General features: G+C 38.0%; 2 protein-coding genes across 3 annotated transcripts; both read right to left on the reverse strand.

Moving 5' to 3' along the window:
* Nucleotides 1-46: 46 nt before the first annotated feature.
* On the reverse strand, nucleotides 47-16,467 carry ATP6V0A2 (ATPase H+ transporting V0 subunit a2). Of its 2 annotated transcripts, XM_071763048.1 has the most exons (20): nucleotides 16,199-16,467; nucleotides 14,794-14,872; nucleotides 13,269-13,366; nucleotides 12,403-12,540; nucleotides 11,709-11,809; nucleotides 10,903-11,029; nucleotides 10,038-10,120; nucleotides 9,599-9,692; nucleotides 9,153-9,365; nucleotides 8,329-8,479; nucleotides 7,741-7,880; nucleotides 6,669-6,826; nucleotides 5,708-5,798; nucleotides 5,330-5,448; nucleotides 4,671-4,881; nucleotides 4,030-4,146; nucleotides 3,667-3,786; nucleotides 2,408-2,525; nucleotides 2,062-2,233; nucleotides 47-1,273 (listed from the first exon to the last, which is right to left on the reverse strand). In XM_071763048.1, exons 1-20 carry the CDS (start codon nucleotides 16,313-16,315, stop codon nucleotides 1,171-1,173), a joined length of 2,550 nt encoding a protein of 849 aa, XP_071619149.1. In that variant the 5' UTR covers nucleotides 16,316-16,467; the 3' UTR covers nucleotides 47-1,170. The 2 variants fall into 2 exon arrangements, with proteins under 2 accessions (XP_071619149.1, XP_071619150.1); XM_071763049.1 differs by lacking the exon at nucleotides 14,794-14,872 and having other exon boundaries at nucleotides 16,199-16,328.
* A 562-nt stretch (nucleotides 16,468-17,029) lies between these two features.
* Nucleotides 17,030-26,179, reverse strand: TCTN2 (tectonic family member 2). Its single transcript, XM_071763050.1, has 18 exons — nucleotides 26,019-26,179; nucleotides 25,223-25,336; nucleotides 24,846-24,919; nucleotides 24,226-24,421; nucleotides 23,909-24,009; nucleotides 23,383-23,579; nucleotides 23,027-23,150; nucleotides 22,256-22,391; nucleotides 21,557-21,622; nucleotides 20,580-20,708; nucleotides 20,266-20,343; nucleotides 19,850-19,930; nucleotides 19,411-19,522; nucleotides 18,932-19,035; nucleotides 18,360-18,516; nucleotides 18,070-18,195; nucleotides 17,482-17,570; nucleotides 17,030-17,272 (listed from the first exon to the last, which is right to left on the reverse strand). The coding sequence occupies exons 1-18, from the start codon at nucleotides 26,095-26,097 to the stop codon at nucleotides 17,166-17,168; spliced, it is 2,070 nt and encodes a 689-aa protein (XP_071619151.1). The 5' UTR covers nucleotides 26,098-26,179; the 3' UTR covers nucleotides 17,030-17,165.
* Between the last annotated feature and the right edge of the window lie 34 nt (nucleotides 26,180-26,213).

Here is a 26,213-nt window from a genome sequence, read left to right on the forward strand (position 1 = left end):
CGGCCCCTGCAGCACTGCCCGGGAAAGGGAAATGGGTACGAAAGGCTCCAAACAGCGCAAAGGAAGTTTTATTGGGAATAAAGTATGAAACAAGTGCGAAGTGTAACTTAATGCTGTTCTCACAGCACAGATGTTCAAACATTACGGGTGATACGCCCGTTTTCACACCAATACAAAAAAATTAATGTAAAATGACCCCTTTTTTTTCCACCTATGCGGTGCGAACTTTGAATCAGGCTCAGGGAAAAGTTAACGTCCTCACAGCCAAATAAAAATGTGCGATTGTTCCCCGTGAAAAAGTTACTCCTAGGAGCATAAACGCTGTATGGGATCACACTATAAAAACAGAACTCAAGGATAAAAATGTTGGTTCTTTTATTTGAGTCCTCACCCAGCCAGTGTGAGGCTTTTTCTGAGGCTTTTTACCCATCGAGGTCACTGCAAGTGAGGGGTTGGCTTCAGAGACCACCTCTGAGAAAGCTCCTCACGACTGGGAAAGAAGAGTGCTAGAACTTCAGTCTCCCCTTTCAGTTCTGTTGTCTTCTCCAACATTATATATCAGTGGAGCTTCTGAAATATTAAAGAAATTACTCTGGGCAAAACTGAGAATAAACAGTTAATAGTTTTGGTGCATTTTTAATCTGGCCAAAAAAAAGAGCATGTTGTATTGCTATGTATAAATTTAAAATTCATAATCTTTCTGGAACAAGTACTGACCATACACAGCTTGTGTGGCATTGCTGAATTGTTCCCAAAGGGTATGAGATGGTAGTATGTGATTAGTAAGGAATGCTTAATGTGACAAAAAGTCTTTCAGGTAACTTAGAAGTAATCATCCAAGGAAATAAACAGCCTCAAGGAAAAAAAAATGCCTACACTGGTTTTAGGACAAGCAGTAACATTTTTTTTGGTTTTTTTTTTTTAAAGAATAAATTTAATTTACAACATTAGTTTATCAAGAACAATGTACATTTTATATCTATATATTTTACAAGATGCTCCAAATCTGCTATGTATTTCTATAGGAGGTATATATTACAGAATTATTTGGCTGCATTATAAGGCAATCAGTGAAGAACACTCCGTCCTGCAAGAAACCATTCATAGGTGAGATCCAATCACATGATTATTTGCAGACAATTCCAAACTCTTCTGCTGACAGCAACCAAACTATGCTGTATCGTCTTTATTAAAATGTAAAGAAATGTGCTTAAAAGAGAAAGGTGTAAACTTGTATCCTCCACCAGAATAGAATTTGTTCTGAAATTCCACCCTGAAACGAGAGATAAAAAAAACAGAATTTGTGTATTAATCCCAAATGACTGGTGGTTAAGTGATGGAACTGTGCAACACAAGAGGCTGAACAAAACCAATCCTCTGTAATGCATATAATTCTGTCTCATGTGTTTATATACTATATGTCTGCCTTTCCTTACATGGTAAAATTAATCAGCTTTCAAGCTAAATATTCTCTGAATCCACTCCAGTGTGCAGAGCAAGGGATATTAAGACTAAGAAAGGATTAAAATACTTGAGGGCTGGCAGCACCACTAGCAAAAGTTTTGCTCACTAATACAAATGTTCTGTTGAACCAAAATAATAAGTAATAGTATAATAAATAATAGTATAATAATAAATAGACTGAAGCTATTCAATTATATAACCAGACTGAAATTAAAAATACTTATCCACATTATTCCAGTTCTATAGTATGAAAAGTTGCAATACTATAAATCAAACGTAATCACAGTTCATCAGCTCTGAATGTAGTAGAGGTTAATGTATTTCACAAGACAATATAATATTTGAATTTACTGAAAATATTCCAGAATAATAATCACATTCAACTAAGAAACCATTTCTGTAATGTATTAGATAAACCTAATACAGTAGCATTAGTCTGTTTTACAGTTTTCTTTTTTAGGCACTTAATGCTTTGAGATATTGACATATTTTGAGGCACTTGACAGTATTTTGGCAATACTGACAATATTTTGACACAAAAATTCCTCTTAAACAAGTCAGTATATGCCGAAATGTATAAAGAAAAAACAAACTTACCAATGAAGTCGTATAGCATGGAGAAAAGCAGAAAGCCCCTCCATGACCAAAAGAATAAAAATTGTTAGCACAGCAAAAAAGGCTAGGACAGGGACTAGCAGTAAGACACCATATGTTGTATCCACACGAAGACCTACTCTCATCACCATCTGCCACAGAACTTCTGATAACTCTATTACAAAAAAAAAAAAAAAAAAAGTTTGCATAATTATCACGATTAAAAAGGGAATTTTCTTAAATTAAGAAAAATCTATCATAGTAGTATCACTTCAACAAGCCAGCCCCCCTCCTCTAGCAAGCATTAAAATAAAAACAGATAAAAACCCAAGCAACAAAACCCACTCACGTGCATGAGCAAGACTTAAAGCCCAGAGTCGCAGATATGAGGCTGTATTAGAAATACATCCCAGGCAGTATTCAATGGTGTGAATTGCTTGATTCATAAAAACATCTGCAAAATTAAGCTAAAATATGAAAATACATTTTAATCCATTTAAACACAGTACAGAAAAAATTCATCTGCAAAGCTTACTAAGCATGGAAGGAAAAAAGTCCATTTTAGGGCAACACACTGATTTCACATCAAGTAAAAAAAGATGTGCTATGTTTAAGATCCTTATTATCATTAAAATGCTCATTAAAAAATCATTAAAAAATTATTAAAAAATGCTATAGTTTCTAGCTAGTTTCCCCAATTAATTGTTGATAGGTAGAAATTACTACATTTTATGTTTTCCATGAGGAGTACGATTTAATACTAAAAAACACTAAATAGTGAAACCAGTGATAGTTCTAATTGTCATTGCACTGATGTGGTAAATTCACAACATCAATTTTTGCATCTTTAAAACCAGGACTAATTAGTAGCAACAACTGTAATAGAAAAATAACTGTATATATAGGCACTCCTTGCTAACAAAGATTTCCAAGACTGCAAGTTTCAACACCTACTTTGCATAGGTCTATGATGCATTTTATTTAAGCAAACAATATTTCTGTTTTCTGTATGTGAGAAGCAAGAAGCTACTACCCCAGTGAAGCAAGTGCTACTCATTTTCTGCACACTGGGAAACTGAAGCCATTTTTTGTCTTCCAATTCAGATGAAATCACTTAAGATTTTTAAAAATTTGGCCAAACTGAACTGCAGCAATAGCTGGGGACCAGGAATGCAGCTCATGTCTCCCAACCCCTGCTAGCAATAATCCTCATCACAAGATGTAATTTGCAGACATAAAAGGCTTTTGTCTGGATGAAAAGCCAAGATAAATTAACAGGAAGCTGGCCAGTGGTCCTCTTGCCTTGATTTTAGGATTCCATAAAACCATACAAAACCCATGATTTTTATTCCACTCTTCTATTTAAGAAAAAATATATAAGATGAAAATAAAGCACTTTTCCTGTCTCCACTACGGATAAGATGGTAGCACTAGAAATATACTAAGAAACAATGATACAATAGCAACAAATGAAAGTAAGTAAACTGTACCCAGACATCTCCCTCTGATTTTCTTGAAATTTACAGGGACACAGCATTCAGATTTTCATCTTCCACCCCTACTTTGCTTCTAAGGACCCGCAAACCAGAGATTAAATAAAACCATTACCTCCTCTCCCTCCCCCTCTCTCTGCCCACTGTCTGAATGACTGCTTCCTTCTTCCACATCATGAGATCTCAGCAGAGAAAGTTCTTCTTCACTTTCTTTTCGTACCAGCTTGTAGCCCCTCTGCAAAATGGAAAGGCATCATGTCTCTTGCAAGTGGACTGACTTCTGATTTTTTAAATTTATTTAAGTAGTCACAGGCAAAGACAAAAAGAGACCTAGAGGAACAAAGCATTATTATGCATTACAGTAAAAAGCTTTCAAGTTGAGTAGAAATATGTAGTAAGGACACTACTCTGTAAGTGATACAACAGCAGCTGAATTCTTCCATAGTAAAGATTTGTGGGAGTCTCTCTCCAGACTTACCCTGTACATTCTTCCTCGGCCTCCACTGTGCAACCAATATAAATAAAGTGGTTTACCAAAAAGCATTACAGGAACAGAAAGAAAAGCAATGCTAAGTAAAATCCTCTGTAGTGCAACCTGTTTAGGGGGAGAAAGAAAGAAAATTAGATTAGATCACAAAATCAAAAGCCAGAAAAAAAGCCTTTTTCCTTTAAAGGCCCATGTAAGAATAGGAAAAGTACTACTGGTTTCAGTGGGTATGCACTCCCACCCCAAACTAAACATGAAGTATTTTACTTAATTATCCCTTTAACTGGGTTACAGACATCCAGCACTTTCAAGGCTGGGTTCTAGATTAAGGCATTATTGATACCCAGTAAAATTATTTACAGCACATGGAAAAGCATCAAAATTACAATCTTAGGACTGTACTCTAACCTTAATTTTAACCTAGAAGATTTTGTCCTAGAAATATATGATTTTCAGAGGCCACTACATAAAGCCTTACAACAAATTAAAGTTATTTTATCATAAGGTTTAATTTCTCCTTAATCTGATAAATTCCTAGGGGAACACTCTGCCAGTCATGAAAGGTTGATGGTTAAGTGTTCTCTGTATAGGGAAAACCAAGATTTTTGGAAGCTTCTAAGAACACTTCTAACCTGTCCAGTGTAGAAGTCGTCTGTTTCACCACCAGGAACCAGGAACATGTTAATAAAGTGAATCAGAATACTAGGAGCAGATGTAGAGTCCTCTGCAGAGTATGATAACCACTTGAAGAAGATCAAAAACACCAGGTAGCCAAAGATGCACATCATGAATAAAAGTTCAGGAAGAAAAACCAAATAAATATTATAATTCTTCTTGAAATGCCTAAAAGGTAACAACCAGAAAAAAAAGAAAAATAAGTTTTACAAGAAAAAGTCAAGGTAAATAAATATATAGCCTAAACAGGACTCCAGTAAAACAGAGCAGTACCCAGCACTCCTGAGCAACAAGACTGAAATCAAAATTCAGAAACCTGGTTTCTTCTTATTAAATGAAATTTTAATCAGGTATTTCAGTGGAAATCAAGGTCATAAGAGACACATTAACAACAAGTGAAGTTAAATTTGTATTAATCATGGTCTTCTGACTTCTGGCATAAAACTGATCCATCACTTCATGAAACTTAAGGAAAACCTCTCTGTTACTGTCTTTTTTAAGATCAGTTTACTATTATTGTTTCTAAAATGTTGTTCCAGTTTTCCTTAACAGATTAACTGTTATAATTCAAGAACTGAAAAAACCTGCAATGTTAATATTAACTTATTATACTTACAAGTGGTTAAATACCCCCAATAGAACTCCAAATGTCATGTGAGTTACTCCAAAAATCACAGACATTTTCATTTTGAAAGAATTTAAAAAACTGAGACGGTTGCTTGCCAAATTCCAGATCTGGAGGAGAAAAGACAAAACCAGGATTAAAGACCAGTGTAATAAAAAAAAAAAAAACAACAGTATTCTGTAACTGAAATTTGAGTTTTGTGAAAAGTTAAATCTCTCTTTGACTCATTAAGGGAAAAGCTCTTTTTGAATGGAGAATGCAAGCAGAAATGTATTTTACCATAGCATGAGTTATCTTCCTGACACACACACCAAAATCTAATTAACAAATGATAATCAAAAATTGGTAATTTAAAAGAATAAAACTAACCGGATCGATTCCAAAGGGATAAGCTCCCTTGTATACACCAGTAATATTTGGATCCAGTGTTAAAAACTGATGAGACTTCAGATCCTCAAGACTGCAGAAGAAAGAAAAACACAGTCAGATTTGACATTGTCTAAACACAGTGACAATATTCACTTTCAGTCCTGCAAGTCATTCCCAATTTCCTTGATATGATGGACTTGCACACCCACTGTCAGACTTTAAAAGAAGCACAAAAGGATTTCTGTGCATAAAGGACCTGGCAAATAAAAACAACAGAGAAAAAAAAATTCACATTAATTGTCTCTGAAAGTTTCTGGTTATTATTCCTCATTACTCTACAACGGAAAATTTAATCTAAAAAGCTCCCAATTTATAATTCACTAACAAACATCCACAGAATAACTGATACCTTTTTTCCCCTTTTGCTTTTGGATGAGTTCCCACTCAACTTCACATAGTTTTTACTTAGCACAGCACTCACAACCTGTTCACAGCCAAAGTCAGTGGTTTTCTACCACTTTAAGCCCCTTCCTGGTTTTGAGGCAAAATTAAATGCAAGTTGTGAACATTTAAATACAAAAGGGCCATGACACCTCAAAACAATTAGGTTATTCCACTTCGTGAAAAAGCAGGTCAGACAATTCACATAACCTACTTTTTTTTTTTTTTTACTATTAAGAAAAGCTGTGCAAAGATTGTGAGGGTTTCCCAATTTAAAATAGTAAACAATTAGATTTTTTTTTTGTTTTGAATAACTATTGCTGCCTTTAAGTGTAGATGTATCACTTAGCCCTTAGCACAGTAGCACTTCTTACCTTAACAACTAGATTTTGCTTTATTTCACTACATTTACTTAGTACTCTCAATTAAAAAAGGGTTAAAATGGGTGAGAAAAAGGGTTAAACTGTTGCAGAAAGCACATTTTTGTCATCACAGTCTAGCAAACAGGCATGCTACTCACCTCCAAATATTCTGTTCAAACATTGCTGAAACATTCCATCCAGAACCAAATATATTTAATGACTTTGAAAAACAGTCATTATAGATCAATCCAGTGTACACAGAAAAGAGACCCATTAATAAAATAACATATCTGCCTTCAAACAACATTTTCATTATCTGTAAGTATTGTAAAGGAGAAAAAAAGAGACCATCAACTGCTGTGTGGACAACTGTTATATACACATTTAAAAAAAAAAAACATTTTTGGCCATACAAAGACTTCTAAAAACTAAAAATTCTTCTGAACAGTCTTTAAGGAAGATGAATAAACCTACAACCAACCAAGACATAGCACAGAATTTTGCTTTAAGCATGAGAATATGCAATTTGCAAACAGCAGTCACCAGTTGGGTACAATTTACCTCCCTGCACTCACCATTTTTTGTGCCACGTGATTTATATGCAAAGGTTTATAAGCACTGGGAAACAGAGCAGCAAGAAGAAAATTCTGAGAGATAACTATGGTTTAAACTGAGTGCAGAGATTTGAAGTCCCCATGCAAGCTCCAGGACACAAACTGACCCCTTTCTCACTGCCATTGTTACACTAATGAATAGTTTTTGTAAGCTGCATTTCCTCTCCAGGACTGGTGTTCAAGAAGTTAAGTAATTTACAGCCATTCTTAATTAAATGTAATTCTAATGAGTTATGCAGGTGATCCTGCAGTCCAACCCTGTATCATTAAAAAAAATGAGTTAAAATTAAGTTTAATAAATTCCAAACTACTTTTCAGAAACAATAAAAGGAGATGGAATTTGAAAAAACATTTTCTCCTCATGTTACTCACTGTAACCACATTTTCTAAAACACACCTAAGTAGCCATGGCAGAAGGAATGAGAAGCCCAACAGTTTCAATTAATTTCTGTCAGTCTTTCATTCCATCTTAGATTATTTCTGCCATTTCAATGCCATTGAAAAAAAAACCCAGCCCAAGACACATGCAAAAAATTGTACTTTTCAGGAACATTGTAGATGTTCAACCAAAGTTATCTTGCCGGATGGGAGGTAAATTATTTCTAATTCCTTTTACCTCATCTTCTGATCTTCGTAATCTAGGGTGGTTTTCATAGAGTATTGTCAGGAGTGCAAATATGAACATCAGCAGACCATGCCCCAGGTCACCAAACATCACAGCAAACAAGAAGGGAAAAGTGATGATGGTGAAGAGAGCTGAAATGACAACAAAACAGATTTCAGCCACACAACTCAACAGGTGATGTTGCCACCTGAATGATGCCAAAGCAATTCACTTACTTTCACCTCTCAAACAATTTTCAGCTCTATGTTTGAAAGCTATTTCACCCCCTGCTAACAGACCTTTCCCACACAGTCTAAATTTAACTCAGTTTAAAGCTTGCTTGTGAATAAACCTCAGTAATGACAACTCCATAGCTGAGCATTAGGATAAAAATACAAGCTCAGACAAATAAAATTAAAAACCAGTTCTTTCTTCCTGGCTATTTTGGCTCTGTACTGTAATGCACATTCTCCTGTAGAGCATAACATAGCTGCAAAAATACCTGAGGACAATCCTTTTTCCCCCTGGATATCAAGGTATTTAAACACATCCCAAGGCAGGCAGTAACAACAGCACAGTTCAGATTTCCTAAGAACCAACCTGGATTAACTTCCCCATAGCTTCCAACTCCATAAGCATCAACGATGTTTTGGAACCCTGAGGTGAATTTATTGGTACGGATCAGAGTTGGAGGAGGTTGTGCTGTTGGGATGGTATTCATGAATGAAGAAATTGTAGCTCCACTCTTCCTCTAATTGCAGGCAGAAAGAAGACACATTCATATAAAAACTCAAGTGATACTCAATCTAATCAAAGTGACAACATTTTATCTGTTAGCAGTTTCATCGATCCTGAAATATTAAATAGATAAAGCCCCAAGTTCAACACTTATCCCTTGGTGCCTTCTTAAAAAAAAAACAACGTACATTGATCTGACCCTCTGAAAACACTGATTATCTACAGTGTTCTAAACCTTATTTTATATGAAATGCCAAATAAGAATCAGTCAATACTATAAAACAAACTTTTTACTAAAAGTTCCCTCTTGTCAAACAAAAAGATGGAGCTGGACTCAACTAGTACAAATGAATTCACACCTTCTACTTGACTGCAGATAGCACTGTGAGGCCAGACTTGAGCCAAGAAAATTGTTCTTTTTCAATAAAAGAAAAAAAAACCAAAAAAACCCCCACAAACCACCACACACATACATAAAAAACAACAACAACAACAACCACCCAGTCCCAATGCAGCACTATGTAAAGGCTCTGCTAGGGAAGAAAGAAATTATTTTATGAGTTCATAGAGACCCAGGCAGGCCTTTGCCTACTTTTAGCCTATTTTAAATAATTATTTTCTTTCCTTATCTGTATCATCAGTTAAAGACAAAGGTTTTAACATGAGTGAGCACTCAGCTGACTTACTGAGCCTTCCTCCAAAGCATGGCGTAAATTCTGCATATCAGCCACTGGACACCAAACCTCAGCAATTAAACATTTATTTGTGACATCAAAACTGCACAGGTTGAGTACATGATAAATGGCTTTCATCTTCTTCACTTGGATAACCCATGTATAGATGGATTCAGACGCTTTACACAAGATTTGGTGTAAGTAATCCTCAGTTTTATGCAGCACCTTTGACCAAGAAAAAAAAAAAACAAAAATATTTAATTGAAAATGTAACAGTGGTTATGTAAACCACTAAGAGAACCTATTGTTTGTGTATTTAATACTATATCAACAGCATTCATGCATTTAATGCTGTGGTTAGTCAAATTAAAGTCCTACAGTGCAGTAACTGAGAATAAAATAAAAAAATAAATAAATAATAAAATAAATAAATAAAGAGAATACTTTTATTTACTCACAATATGAAGATCCTGAATACGAACATTTAGTCCTTCAACAACTGCCTGGCGCTCCTCCAGGGTGCTTGGATAGGGATAAACATGACAGTGATAGCTGCAGAAACACACAAGTTTCTGGTAAATAACCAAACTAAAACAGAACACATGACCTAACCCCATGGCCTAATCAAATCTGCAACACACCAATTAATAACCATGGAGGAGATGGAGATGAGAGACTCAGTATTCTGCCTGTACTAAGGAGTGTAGATAAAATGACTCATACATCTATCTGTATATTGCATAACTACAAAGATAGATGCAGTGCAGGGAGAGGAATAAATTTCATTTCAAAAACCCTGCCTAAAAATCAGTATTTACAAGGAAGGGGAAAAGGGAGAAAACTAACAAGAAAATAACTTGAGTATAAAAAAAATTATATATTAGTTTTAATTCTTACCAATCACAAATCTTCTTAACTTTCTGGCCAATTTGTTCACCCCAATAGGACACTAAAAAAACAAACCATTTTGTGGTTTCACCCTAAAAGAAACAAAAAAGTTAAGTTTATGAAGTTTGTTTTTAACCAACAACTCACTGCTATATAATTATAGAGCAAAGTAATAATTTTAATAATTAGAAAACACTGTGTTAGTAGAATTAATCTTCCACCATTTTAGTAAATATGAAAAAATAAAATTTAAGTGTGCTGGTATCTCACCTTCTTTTGTATATTAGAGAAAAAAAGAAAAAAAGGTTTTGATGGAGAATAGAAGATATATTTTACCACCTCAGAATTATTACTAACAAAAAATATTAAAAATGTAAATGTTACAAATTAGAATCAAAGAAGGATTTAGAAGTGACAGATCAGGCAGCCATAACTGCTAATTTACAAGAATTTTATAAAGAGAAAAGGGTCACAGAAAACCAACTCCAGGCTTTTTTTTCCTTAGCTACTGAATGAACAAATAAAATGAATATTAAAATGTAGTTCACAGTACAGACCTAGTTAATCAATACCCAAGCAGCCATTTATGCCATATATTGTGATCAAGGTAGACAATCACACAGCTGCTCCTATTCCACAATGAAGTTCTGCTCTCATCAAGCTGAGCCATAAATTAATTGTCATTCCTGTATTTATGGTGGAATCAAGACCTCCAATTTTTAAGTCTTACAAGTTCCAATACTTCAAAACAGTTTTTCCTGCAAGGGCACTGGGAAATCATTTACATCACTGGAAGCAGACATAAGCAGCAATTCTTCCAAGTCTTTATGAAAAGTGCAAACAAAAGAATTTGGTATTTACAATGTTTACTCACTGTATCTGGATCTTCCAGACATTCATCCAGCTCTGCATATGTAAGAAAAGTAAAGCCTTTGCAGGCTCTCCACAGCATTTTTTCAAATGCTTCAACTTTTGCTATGTGAACTAACCCAGATATGAATCTGTGGAAAAAGAAAAATTTGAAAAATAAGCTACAATCCACAAAAATTAAAAACTAGGAGTACATCATCAGTCATGATCACACAGTCATGATAACTGAGCATCTGCCACCTCTAGAGGAGGCAGCACCCTGAACAAGAAGTGAATGGTATATGAAACAGAGACATAATTTCTGTTTGGAAAGCAAACAGACTGAAGGCCTGAGCACACAACTAGAACTGTGTTTGACATTCCTTCTGTGAGAGTAAAGTTCTTAACTTTTCCTTGGTAAGACACTCTCTGGTAATGGCTGCAGAGAGCAGTATTCATGCATCATTTTAAAGGCAAGAAGGCAATACCATTATTAATGTTACATTTACAACTGACAGGTGATTAAAATGCTTTGTGCTTATTCTAGAAAAAAAGAGTTTGAACAGTATGAGAAAGAACCTTTTTAGAGCATTTAGAGACTTTCCTTAATACATATATTTGCTTTGAGGGAAGTTTTGTGACAATTTTTTTTGCTACTGTCCTCTTGAAATAATCCAGTTCTGTTACAAAGGCACATTTGGGCCAGACTCCTATCCTGTCTAAAACTGTTTTGTCCATCTGAGATCACTATACCCCATATTTTAAGAAAAAAGCCCATTATTTACAGCAGCTCAGTGACAACCTGCCATGTGTGGCTTGAACCATACCTACCCCAGCTTGGCACCCAGCCTGTGCATACAGTTGTAATCCGCTAATGGCTCATTTTCCACAGCAGGAAATTCTTCATAATTTGCATACAAACTGGATTCATACTAGCAAATAAAAGGAAGATCATTCACAGCTTTCAGGGAAAAAAAGTGTTTTGATTCATTTATTATTGCAAAGAAAAGCTAAGTAAATCATTTCAATAAAAATATAAAACTCCTGTGTTCAACCCAGACAAGAGAAAGACCTTGGGATCTCGAGGCCACTGCTCTTAATTACAGTCAGTGGTGCAAAAGTTCCCTGGTGCATTTCATAGCAGAGTTTAAGCACCAAAACAACACAAACACACCTTCATTTTCAGCTGGTGCCAGCAGTGGCATTCAAACTCTCCAACAGAGAAATCACAAAGCTTGTTGAAGTTCCACAGTTTAGGCACCAAAATAACACCAACACACCTTCATTTTCAGCTGGCACCAGCTGTGGCATTCAAACTCTTCAACAGAGAAATCACAAAGCTTGTTGAAGTTGAGGGCTGCATTTTGCTGCATGAACACACCAGGCTGCCAGGTCTCTGGGTGCTGAGCTCAAACAGCACTCACTGAACAGCACCCAGAGCTATAAAACTCAACACCAAGTCATGCACCTCACCAGAACTGCTCCCACCTGACACACAGCCCTGGCCAAACACCACAAGCAGTACCTCAGCTGTTCTCCTGACAAATCTCTGTGTGACCTCCAGCATGCACATGTATTCTGTCAGTTCAAGCAGGTTTTTCCTCAGCTTTTCTTTGTTTTTAGTGATTTCCCTCAATTCTGTCTCCAGCTTCTGCAACTGTTCCTAAAATGTGGAGAAAAGAAATGACACAGGATCTGTTATATTCTCTTGGAAATCCAGGGAGAATGAATTTTAAGCACATGGTAATTTGCTGCAATGATGGCAGTTTCCCAATTTCTTAATTAACTTAAGCTTTATAAGTTTCATTCCTAGTCTGATAAAGATAGCTTGGTATGGAGAACAGTTGATCCTTCCCTGGCATCTGTTAAGTCTGCTGTTCTGACCCTTTTTTGTGTCCAAGATAAGTAATGCAGACTTGGAATTAGAATTTCAGGTGGTACAGGGCATGACACTTATTTATTCTGTTAATAGAACTACAGCAACCAGAATGTCTTTCAAAATCATGTCCACCTTTTACAAGTTTCTTCTTCTAACACAATACCAGAAAAACTAAGTTCCAAAGCAAGAAACGAGGCTGAAAAACTGGATCTACAGATAACAGTTTGTCTGGAACAGTGCAATATGCCAAATCCATCACTCTAAGATACGTAATTGCAAACCCCATGTTATCTTAGTTGTCTTTCTGAGCAATTTTGTGTTAATATCACATGCTCACTGCCAGGCTTTGAAGTTAAGCTCCCAAAAAAAACAATGAACAAAACCAAAAGCAAACACTTCTGCTTCCCATGACACATCCCTGTAATTTAAGTCACAAGTAGTAAGATAGCCAGTGATTAAGTCTGAAATAAAGTTCCAAGACCCACTTTTGGCATCTGCTGTGGAAAAATTACCTGAATTTCCAAAGTGTGTTTCATTAAGGGGGCAGGAGGAGCAACATCCTCTTCAGGAAGTGGAATATCTGCCTTTTTAATTTCTTGTACTAAATACCCTAAAGTGAGAAGAAAAACAGCATCAGGAAGAAAACAGTGCAGCCTTACACTTCTTAGAATCCGGCAGAGTTGACCTTCAGCTGTTACTGATGGTGCTGACCATCAATGGCATTGCAGCAGGAAGCCCTAGTTATTTTATTCATTTATTTTAGCAACAATACACACACCTCAGTCTTTACAAAAAATGCAAGGAAAGGGTAAAGACTTGTCCCTCCAGGTAAAAAAAATAACTAAGGGCTTATGGAGTACTAGGAATAAAACACACAGAGTGTTTGTGTCTTAGTAGTTTGCAGTGGTGAGCTATCTGAAATTTTCCAACCACAAGTACTTATTTAGAAGCTTTTAACACTTCAGTGTCTCTTTGGTGCTGCAACCTATCACATTGACACCATTTGCCAAAAATTGACATTCTGCTCACTGACCCAGGTTTGGAATAAAAAGTGTTCAAACAAAGCAGCTTAAGCAACCTTGACAAGAAATGCAATTTGTGCTGAGCAGGGAGATCACCAAAATAGCTCCTGGGATGGTTTGGCATGACCAGCACATGCCTCTGATGAGAGATTCCAATAAAAAAGAGTCCTACAGTAACTTCCCCTCAGGATACACTGAGGAGATCTGCATCTTGGTTGTAATGCTCTACACATCCTCTTCTCTATTCTCCATTCGCACATAATTATTAATAATTTGAGATATTTTTTAGGGTGCTTGGAAGTTCAACAGGACTGAGCTACATAACATGGAAAAGAATTTATCTTATAGTGAAGGAAATGTCCATAAAGCTTCCATTTTCCTAGCAGAGTTTTAAAGCAGTCAGTACTGAAATGGGCCCAACTATTTATCAGCCACACACCAGCAACCCTCCTTTCACCTCTGAGCTTAAAAAAATTCCAACCTATATTTAGCTCATACATGGTTGTTCTGTAGGTAAATTTTACAGCTTCCAAAACAGAGAATCTGAGGTCAGTTAAAACACTGGAACAGGGTACCCAGGGAGGCTGTGGAGTTTCTGTACTCAAAATCCCACTGGACACAGTCCTGGACAACCTGTCCCAGCAGCCCATGCTGAGCTGGAAGCTCATGAGGTGATATCACAGGATCCCTTCCCACTTAAATGACACTGTGATACCCTCAGAACTACTGCAGCATATCAACACAAATTAAGGAATTTATTTGAATATTCTGACCCAACTCAGTGCCACAGTCAAGTCACTTCCAACTCCAAAATCTATACGAACATCCTACACAAGTGTATGTATACTTATTTTTAATATATATGAAAATTTTCTAAGATTCTACAGCATTCAGATTATACAAGACTGGGCAGATTAAAAAAACTTGTACTGAAACCTTCACTGTGGTTCCACTCTTGGAATACAAACTTTTAATGTCACAGATGAGAAAGGGCAGACATGAAAACAAAGCTCACCAAGTATTCTTTCCATTTCTTCACACTTTTTTACTTCATTCACAAATTTTCTCTGAAATACACTTACATTTGGGTTAAGCTGAAGAAGAAGAACAAAATGCTCATTAGGTACTTTTAACAGCAACCAGCCCTAAAAAAACCACTGCTATTTCCATGACTTCATGCAGACAATTTTGCATGTATTTTACATGCTCTCTCTCAACAAAGTGCTTTTCAGCTAAGGTATAAAAACTCAAAAAGGTTAATAAGTCTTCAAACAGCAACACTGGTTTTACAAAAGTAGAATTATCAATGATTTTTGCTAGTTGCACTCAAATTAACAAAATAACTGGATTCACTGGAGAAACCATTCCTACTGTGATTTCTAGAGTTTTGAAATACTGCTAAATGACTTCAGATTGACAAACCTTCTACAAGCAAATTGTTGTCATGGGTTTCCACAGGATCTATGTGAAATGTTAAGTTCTGAAAGAGTCTTTTTACATACATCCCCATGTTACAAGTGTGCATTGTCTCTAACTACTTACTCAGCTTATAGATCAGCCCCACTAATACATTATTTCTGGAATGAATGGTGTGGCAGATACCTGGAATGCCATCAAGATGTCAAACACAACAGCAATGTAATGATTCTTACAGATCTCCCTCCTCCTACCTGCCATATTTACTAACCAGCTGCTAATTTAAGTTCTCCCAGCTTTCTTTGCAAAGGTTTTGCAACCTACGTTTCTGAAAGATGTTTGATAGAAATTTCAAAGTCTAAGTCAGCAAGAAAAGATTATATGGTTATGATGAGACAACGCAGAACCAAGGTTAATTATTACCCAACCCAATTTTATGTTAGTCGGGCATGTAATTTCCTCCAAGATGAATTGCTCCTCCAGGAACAGACACGCTGGACAAACCAGCAGCCTGCAATGCTGAAGGAATGAACCTAGAGAGCAGCTCAGATGTTCCCATCCGTCTGTCAAGTTGGGGTGGACATGTCTGTTAGCTGTGAACACACACTCCACCTGGAGCCTGTGTGGCTTTAGGTGGGTAACGGGCCCTCCCATGGGGTCCTACTGCAACAAACCCTCAGGTTTGAAATACTCCTGTGAGAGAGGCAGGACACAGTCACCCCCAAAACACCCTCCCGGCGTCTCGGGGAGGTTTGGGCTCTCTCAGGCCTTTCCACCACGCAATTTGGCGCTCAGGCGACTCAGTTCTTTACCCACCACCCGCAGGTGCCACTCAGGGAACGGAGGCAAGGAAGTGTTTTGGAGCCACGGGAATGAAACCTTCCCCAAAGCCAACAGCTCTGCCCGGTTCGCCCTTCCCCGCCGGGGGGGGTCCTTTTTCCCCTTCATTGCTTCTCTCAGAAAACCCCACCGGGTTCCGGGACCCCGCCGCCGCCGCTACTCACGTCTCGGAACTCGGCCAGGCCACGCTCGCCCACCTCGCTGAGGCACTCGTAGGCCGAACCGCTCTGCAGGAAGAGCTGCGCCAGGCACATCGGTTCGCTGCGGAACAGCGAGCCCATGGCGGGCGGCGGGGAGCGGAGGGGCGCGGAGGGGTTCGACGGGGCTCAAGGGGGGGGTGGGCGCCCGGGCGGCGCGGCCACACGTTCGGCACCCGCCCGCGGTCCAGCGGCCATGGCGGAGCGGCCCGGCCCGGCCCGGCCGGGAGGAGGCGGCAGCTTCCGGGGGCGGGGCCCGGCCCGGTCCGGCCCAACCGGCGGAGGGAGCGAAACGGAGCGGGGCGGAGGGACGGGGTGGTCGATCCTGGGATGGGTGGAGGGGCAGCCCCCGGCTTTCAGCACTTTTAAGGAGGGTTTTCGTGGGGTTGTTGTTCGCCCTCACAGCCTAAAAAAAGGGCGGAAAAACCAGTAAGTTCTGGGACTTCGTGAAAATCCTGCGCGGAACCTATTATGTGGTGAATTGGAGAATATTAATTGTAAAAGAGAATTAAAAATCAGTGCATGAAGAGCATCTGAAGCGTTATTAACTCTTTAGAAGGGTGAATAAGCTCTCCACTGCTCGAAAAAAGGGTGGGCATGGTGGTTGGCTATGGAAAGGGACTGCCACCTTGACCCAATCCACCCCGAGAGCAGAACCAGCTGGAGAGGATGAAGGTTCATCCATGGGGACACCCCAAAAGTCCATCCATGGGGACACCAGCCCCTGGGCTGGGTTCTCCATGAACTAAAAATAATTCAATTGCTTTTTTTTTTTTTTTTTTTTTTAAATAACAGTCGTTTTCTGTATACCATAAGGTCATTTTATGTATCTTATGTTATAGGTTTATATAAAAAAAGTCTACAAAATCCAGGAATCTTTATCCGTAAGTTTTACCCCAAAGTTAACAAAATGGTTGTCTTTATATCAGCATTTTTAACTGTTCCATAATTCTGAAAACCAAGGGTTACTCGTAATTGCTGCAAGTACAACAAGAAACACCAACACCAGGCCTTTAGCAAGACAGCGGGGATATGGTTCTCCTGAAAAAAGGAAAAGAAAAAAAAAAATATAAGCATATGAGAGCTAAATAACACAGCAGAAAGCCCAAATTAAAGACTTTTTGGACTATGTTTTCTAAAAGAAAAATCTTAGTTCCCTACTCCAAAGTATTTGTTCATGTCAAACATACATATTATGTTTCCAAGACACACAACCAGTTCACAGCATCCCCTGTTGCTCATTATTTTACCTGTGTAAAACCCTGTCAGTGGATAAAAAAGTTGTGGCCAGCACACATCATTTCGATTGCAGTCAAATTCTGTATAATTAATCTGAAATCTGAAAGAAAAAAAAACAAACAAACAGGTTTATTCAGAACACTACAAGAGCACAAGTGGAAAAAACAAAGAGAAAAGGTGTCCAGATTACAGGAATAAAACACAACGAAGCTTCTTGCTATTGTAACTTTTTTCTTTAATAAAAGCAGAAGCTTCTACTCCCACTTCTGTCATTTTTAGTCAGATGTTTCTTTTTGTGACAAACATTTTCAGACAATTGACAGTTTGGAAGCCTCACTCAGCACCCCTCATCCACTCAAGTGGACAGCACAGCAGCTGCTCTGTTAAAAACAGATTAAATTTGAAGAGGAATTTACAGCCCTTCATGTTCTTCATGCTCCTGGGGAAAACTGTCACTTACAGAATTGTTACCCAATAAATCTTCAGACCTGTCCTTCTTGCTCTGCACTCCACCAAACCAAAGTAGACTTTTGACCAACACTGTTCACATTACATCTGTTCAATATCAGGTGAAATATCAATGTTTTTACTAAAATTACCTTGTCAATGGGATAGGTGGCTGAGCTGGCACTTCAATGAACTGAACAGAAGCTGTGATGGGAAGAAAGCTGATGTTGTTTTCACAGCTAAGACCACACTGGAATTGCCATATGACTGTTGAGTAGCTGCAAGAATATGTGTACCTGTTACTTGAGGGCTGTAGATGGAAATCTAGAATCTCAACATAACCAGGAAAGGCCAAAATACACAGTATTTGGGAAGAGATCAATTATCTCTGGATTTTCAACACCATGCAGGGAGAATGTACAAAGTCTGACAAAGTCTTTACCTGATCTGCACAGCAAGAATCTCTTGCTGAGGAATCCCTTGTATTGCACCCACAGTAGCAAAGATGATGTGAATATTCAGATTTGCAGGAATATCTGGACAAAAGCCTTTTAAATTCCCAGTGCTCACATTGGTATCAGAATGAAATGGATCAAGACCTAGGGAGGAGAACAGAATAATTTAAAAGAAAACATAATGGAATGCATTGTGTTTTCCATTAACTCTCTTTTTGTCACAGTTCAGTGAAATACTGGTAACTGTCACACAGGAACACACACCAAAAAGCTTTTCTATATATAAAATAAGTACAAAAAAAGGAGTACTTTATCAATGGGGGTACTAAAATGCCAAATTATATATGCACAGGTTAACAGTAAAATTTTTTATTATTTTTATTATTGTAGTACCCACATACTGATTGAGTTACATGAGTGTGTATACACATACATGGATGGATGAATCCAGATCAGAGATCTTTAGGAATTTAAAATTATATTTTGGTTTTATTTTGAGTTACTCTATTCATGGTATGAGCATATTTAGACTATACACAACAACACAAACCTCACTTACGTATGATTTTCACCCAGTCATTTAGATCCCTGTAGCTTGAATTGCCCCTCTTTCCAATGTGAGTAGATAATATCAATGAATTCAACTTCTCAGTAACATTTCCCCTGCAAAACAAGAATGTAAAGTTATACAAAAAGCAAACCCGTGTTACCACTCTGGGTTGCACTGTTATTATATCATAAAGTCTTCCTCTCAAAGATGTTATCACTCAACAAAACCAAACTTCAACAACCTTTAGCTTGAGTTCTCTGTTCAAGGGAAGAAATGGCAAAGCATTCCAGCCCAGAATAATCATTTGAGATATCCAAGTGAAAACACTATAATTTCCCTTTTAAAAACAGTGAGACTACTGACCACAGAGAGCTGAAATGCCTACATGAATATCTATAAAGAATGTAAGAGTGCTAAAAGTAGGCACTTGCAGACAATCTTGTAACAAGAGGGATGCAGGGAAAAACAACTCAGCTTACTTAGCTCACCTTAAAAAGCTGCAGTCTTCATTAATACCAACTTCTAGAATGCAGCCTGAGAATGTATCTTGTCCAAATAAAACTGGTGTGTAAGTTGCTGAGGTACATAAACCTCTGCCAGCTATGAAACAAAAACATCTTACTTGAACTTTCCTGTATCAACCTTTTCATCTCAAGCTTTCAGTTTTGTGCAGAATATCAAACATTAGAATGAAAAACACCAAGGAGTACAGTTCAAATATAGATCCAAGTCCATTCAACCTTAGTTCTCCAAGAAAGCACTAGAGGCTTACACTGAAGTTTGAATAAAAGCTAGAGAATAGCCTAGAAAAGCAAAAGCAGAGATTATTAACTAAAATATGTACAAAAAAATCCCCAAAAAAGAAACAAAAGAACCTCCAACATTTTAGCAGTAACTGCAGTTGAAGCTGCAGCCACAAGCCAGTACCTGGTTGCCAAATGTTCAGGCTTCCTGAAGTATCAGAAGCATTCATGTTTGCAGCTCTCACTGGTTTTCCAACTTGATAACCTAAACATAGAAGGGTAAATTGTAAACATATAGTATAAGAATCTGTAAGCACTAGCATGGTTTTAATAATAAATTTCATTAATCTTGAAGTAAATGGACAATATTTCCATTACAGGAGGAATACCCTGACTTGAAATAATCAATATCCAGAAAACAAAAGCCCAAGAACCAATCACCAGTGTAACAATTGGCAGTGCATCAAGACAGGGAAGTGGGAGCTGGCAACATAAAGGAGTATGAAAGAGATACAAAACAATACATCAGTCACTGATAACAATCTGTACAGTACAATTTTTTCCTTTTCACTTTCAAGAGGCAAAATAAAATATTAATACCTGGATTCCCAAACAGTTCTGTTGCATTAGTACTCTCTAAACTTAAGAATTTGACTGTGAATCTCTGTGCCAGCAGTTCTGGTAAAAGAAAAAAAAACATCAGATTACCCAAATGTATGTTCTGTGTAGGATATAAACTTCCCCCCTTCATTAGTAACAGAAGATTCAAAATCATAGAAAGTAATGGAAATCAGCCCTATAAATTTTCTTTCCAGAGTCCATGGGAAATTCTTCTTTTAAAAGTATGAATAAGCAAGAGATTCTACCACAGAATTTCCAGTTAATCAAAAATCATAAAAGAAATTTCATGATACCTCCATCACATAAACTTCCCAGGAAGACAGTGACATTTATTTGCTCTATGTTCTCATCTCTCCAAATGAACGTATAATCCTCTGCAAAAGTTACATCTTGACACAGAACCTCAGCAGCATGAAGGCTTTCTGAGAGAAGAAAAAAAAAGAAGCCACAGTGAAAAACATGGATAATTAGAAAGCTGTTAGTGTAGCTGAAAAAGAACACATAAAAAAATTCCAGTTAAATTCTGGATAACTTTAATCTTTCTGATAATTTATTTTTGTCTAAGTCCCATCTTATTAGGACAGTGTGACAGTACAGCTCTCTGAGCTTATCAGGTTTTTAACATCAGCAGTTCCAGGTCCTTTTGCAGCTAAAAACCTTTCTCTGTAGCTAAAAAAACAGCACTGGATTCTACATATCAGGTGATGCACTTCTCTGGGCTCAGTGCTCTCCCTGCTTTCATCTCATCCCTCCCAGGGAGCCACAACCTCATTATTAGCTCATCAGCTTGGATTCCAGTAGTTTCATTTGTGCTGCATTATCCTCCCCCTGAGCAGGAACCACTGTTCTGCATCAGGTAACTGCCTTATTGGCTGGAAAAGGCCCTTAAAAATGCATGAGAGCTTACAAAACAGAGACACATCTATCTGCTTACAGTCTGCCCATCCCAATGACATATTCATCCTGGAAATTTCTTTAAAGTGTTCAAGATACCTTTGGTTTGGTTCAAGATATCTTTTGGCTTTTGTTGTGGCTTTTTGCTTGTCAAATTACTTTTAATGTAAGCTGAGGGACCCAATTTCTCAACCAGCTTTAAATGAAGTTGGTTACATTAAATTCTTTCTACTTTACAGTGAGCCAGAAAGTTTACTTTTTGAGCACTGGATAACATAAAAGATCCCTCCTAAAAGGTGAATATTTTAGGCATCAAAATCATCTTATACAGTACATGTTAGATAAGAAAGATATTTATTAAATGAAAGAGACATACCACTCTGAGTGATGAACTTGCCCATGTCAGTGATGGTCTTATAGATGACATTCTGTTGGATGAAGTCTGGAAGAAAAAAAAAATCTGCAGTAATCCTGACTAATGAGAGAGACAGACAGTTTCACATCCAAAGTGCAATCCTTGTTCTTATGAAAATGGAGTAGAAATTGATTTAGAAAATTAATTTTGGTAAAGTATATGTGTTTTGAGAGCATAGGAAGTTATCTCAGTCTTACAAAGGTAACACAGACTAAAAAAAAATTAGATTATTACATAGCATAAAAATTATCTTCATGCTGGTGATATTACCTCAAATTCCAGAAGGACACTTAGTAAGCAAATGCTTTTGTAAGGCATAAAGTTACCACTTCTCACTAATTCTAAAGTAATGATACTCTTGACAGAAAAAGGGCTCTGCAGCAGTCTGAAAATGCTGGGAGAGTACAAATCACCAGAACATGTAAAAGGGAAACAAATACAAATCCCAGAATTTCTTACGTCCCAAGTCTTTGAAAATATTGGGACACTTGCTGGGAAATCACCAGAAAAAAGAATACACCATCCCCAAACACTGAACTACAGCCACTGGAGAACAAAGCTGCCACCTTGTAGCTACCATGCCAACAGGTTTGGGGTTTTCCTGTTCCAGCAGCTGTGAGAAGCAGAGCACCCATTCCTGTGGGGGTTCCTGCACCATACCTCCAGCACCACTGTTGATCCTCACATCATGGGGCAGTCCCTCCTGGTAAGCTGCTAGACTGGTGAGACATCTGACATCAAAGTTCTGGAGATATGCTACAGGGGCACTGACAACACACTGTCCTGCCATGGATTGCTGCAGGTGACACAGAAATAAGAATGTCAGACTCTTTTCTAGCCTCTTGGCTCTTCATTTAAAGACACTTTGTTAGTGAAATGCTTCCAGGATCTACTAGAGCCATGTGACATTTGGACAAACAAATAATGTGATATTACCAAAATACCTCAATCTATAGCAAGGGAAAGGTTTCAATTTTAAAAAGCACAGCTTGCAAAATATTTTCTGTGTGAAGTATGACTTAATCCTAATTTCTCATAATAATTATAACCAAGAAGTCTCTGTAAAATACAAAAGGAATTAGAAAAAGGTACAACCAGATGACTGAAGGGGAAAACCATCTACAGTGCTCAGTAACGCAGAAGGCAACCAAAAATTACAGAAATATGTCACAGACTATTGGGATGTCAAGCTTGCTTTTATCTCCTGAGATAAAACATTACCATTTGTGAGATGGGCTGGTGAATCATGAAGGATAAAGTTTATTTCTAATAATGATTCTGTGGTTATTTTCTTTTTTTGTGAACAATGTAGTTCACCACCTCACAACAGCAAGTTGCAGAATCTGGTTACAAAGCCTTAAGGAGAGTGATATACACAGAGTATCAAACAAATCAAGATGATTCTAAAGTTTCTGAACACAAAGTGATTACCTGGGGAATGGTAAAATATTCATTTTCTTCTGTAATAATTGGATCTCCTTGTCTGTAACCAGTGAAGAGTCTCCCAGGGGAAGTTTGTAAAGGGATCTTAAATGGAGGAACTCTGGGTGCAGAACTGCAAACAAGTTTAAAAATTAAACAGTTCTTTGCTCTTTACCTTACAGAAATAATTCTACATTTGCTTTCATGTCCCATGTTTCCATATAGCACCCACAGCATTTCTCCACTGACCTGCAAAGTTCACACCCTAAAATTCCAACTTCAAGATAACCTTCATGAAAAGAACACTTCATCTTTTTGGGAGCATGCCTAATGCACACATTGAAAAAACAGATTTTAAGACTTACGTAGAGCCATGATAAAAGTAGCCAAGAAATGGTGTATTGTCAAGAGAAGACTGCACACAAAGGATGGGAAACCAATCAGGGGTAAATTCCATTGACTTGGAAGAGCACAGCTGATCAAAAGGTGGGTTCACATCCCCACCAAACACTCCAGTGAAACATGATGCACTGAATAACTGCTTCAGATCTGGTGTACACTCCTAAAAGGGAATAAAAATGTCACTTTTTAGCACAATAACTGTATTACCACAGGCACTACAGCCAGAGTGGACAACTTGATCTGGCTGAAGATGGCCCTGCTCATTGCAGGGGGGTTACTCATGATTTTAAACATCCCTTCCAACACAGATTCTACACTTACAGATAATCAAACTGATTTGGTAGAGAAGGTAACAATTATTATTAGAAAAACTGGAAAATCCAAAAAGTTCTCCAGCCACATCATCTGAAAGTATCTCTGTCACCCTCCAGACAATAGAAAGAGACAAGAAATGTTGAAACAGTTAAAAGTTTAATATGGAATAAGTACCAGATCACAGCAACAACGAACATCACAAGCTCCAGCTGTCAAGTCACAAGGACAAGAGCCCAGTGGATGAAACACCTGATTTGGGATGATGGTCACATTTTCTGTAAAAGAATTAAAAAAAAAAAAAAATTGAAAGGATTGGAATCCAAATAAATAGACCATACACACTTCAGTTTATTCTGAACATGTACACACATTTGTTAAATTCTATTAGTGATATTACTGCTGATGAAATCCCTTTTTTATTTTTTTCTTTCTATGCAGAAGAAAAGAACAGTGAAAATGTCATTTTTTCTTTAGCACATCTGAACACTTACCTGACACATTTCCTGTAATTGAAGAGTTGGCATAGATTTCAGCTTGAATCAGGAGATGAGCCAACAGCACTGAATCATGGCAAGCTAAAACCTGAAGTGTTTCAACCACACAGAGAGGTGTTGTGCAGCAGTCAGTGCCATTGGGCAAACACATCTGCAGGTTTCTAGCCAGGCTTATGGTAACTTTGGAAGTGCTCTGAAAAAAAATCAAAATAAAGTTTGACAGGTTAGATCCCTCATATTAAAGTACTTTATATTCCTTCTTACCAGAAGGAATTTTGTGTAACATAACCCTGAAGGGAAGTTTAATAAACACAAATGATGTATAGAACTTTTCTTTGCTTTTTATTAGTCCTTCCAGCAGATCTCAAACAGTCTCAAATGTTTCAGCCAGCCAGCAAGTACAGGCAGCTCTGGAGAGGAGGAAGACAACAGGGAATAAGTGTCAAAGCTTCAATTCAGCAAACTCTAGCAAAGGGCACCCACATAAAGAATAAGTCAAGCTAAAATAGCAAGGGCAAGACATTCAAACTGGGTTATTAGTACATTAATATTTTCACTAGCCCTTAGTATACGACAGTTCAATCCTTCCAATTTTGAAAAATCAGTATTTTACATACCGTACCAGGTGTTACAGTCAAATTCCAGTCACCAGCTCTTTCACTGCTGCTGCAATTTGCAAGCTGCAATTTTCCTGCATGAAAACAAAAATTAAAAAAAGTATTGCACTGCCATTAAGAAAAGACTCAGAAATTAAAAGTACATTTAAACTCCTTTTGTGCCTTCAAATAGGCAGACCCTTAGGCCCAACTGAAAGTAAGTCAATAGAGGATTAAGAGCTTAATCAGCGTAAGTCTTTTGAAGTTCCTATTTCAGTAACAATTAAAGCACTAAATGAAGTGCATTACTGTTTTTCCTGGTAGCAAAAAAACATTCAGAATTCACATGTATTTGTTTATATGGGTTTTAGGGGGAAAAAAAAATAATGTATTCTTACCTGTCTCTTCATCTACAGAACTTCGAATTATGGAAAAATTAACTCCTGAAGAATTTCCAAGAAAAAACGAATTTACTCTGGGCCCTGACATATGGATAAATGAAGGCTGAAAGACTAAGAAGAGAAAAAGAAACAAGACTTAGCATACACTGGAAAAGGCAACATCTGTAAGACATTTAAATCTTATGCTTGGGCTAAATCCTTACCTTCATATATATAAAATCATCACGAATAGCACAAAAATATTTCATGATGCCAAGTATGGGGTTGTTTTTACATTCCCACAGAGCTGTAGAGCAATAGCTTCAACTTGCTTCTATACTTTCTATCCTGTATTAGCTTTCTATACTTTGAGAATGCATTGATCAAGATGCTACTACACGAATCAAGCAACAAATACTTAATATTTCTTCCTGAATTCAGTTTCTTGTGGCCATGAAGGGTACCAGGCAGGGCACAGCCCCACACAGACCACACTGCCCTCAGCATTCGGGGGCAGTTTCAGGTTTAGGGCCCGAAGTTGGACGTTTCACCAGAGCTCCCATCACAGCCCTAACCCAGCCCCATCCCTCCCTCTCCGAGTCCCCCCACTGCTAAACACTCACAAAACCCAGAGCCAGCACCCTCGGGGTTGGGGCACCAAAAGCCCCCGCGCCTTCCAACTCCCCGGGGACTCCCCTCACGCCCTCCCCGCCGCATCCCCCCCGCCCTTCCCCTCACCCCCGCCGGCACTTTTGCCTCCCTTCTCCCACACGGAGTCCGCCATTCATCACGGCCGCTGTCGCCTCCCACCCACCAGGCTCCCCTGCCCGCTGTCCTGGGCAGGGTGCCGCCAGCAGCAGCACCAGCACAGCCACGAAGAAAGCAGCAGCCATGGCACCTAACGCGAACCGCCCGGCGCTGCCCGCTGCCGCTCGGCCGCCATCTTGCGGCGCCGCGGAGCCGCCATAGAAACGGGTAGGGAAGGAATGGGGAGGGGAAGAAGGGAAGG

This window comes from Heliangelus exortis, chromosome 19 (assembly GCF_036169615.1).
Source record: "Heliangelus exortis chromosome 19, bHelExo1.hap1, whole genome shotgun sequence".
Lineage (NCBI taxonomy): Eukaryota > Metazoa > Chordata > Aves > Apodiformes > Trochilidae > Heliangelus > Heliangelus exortis.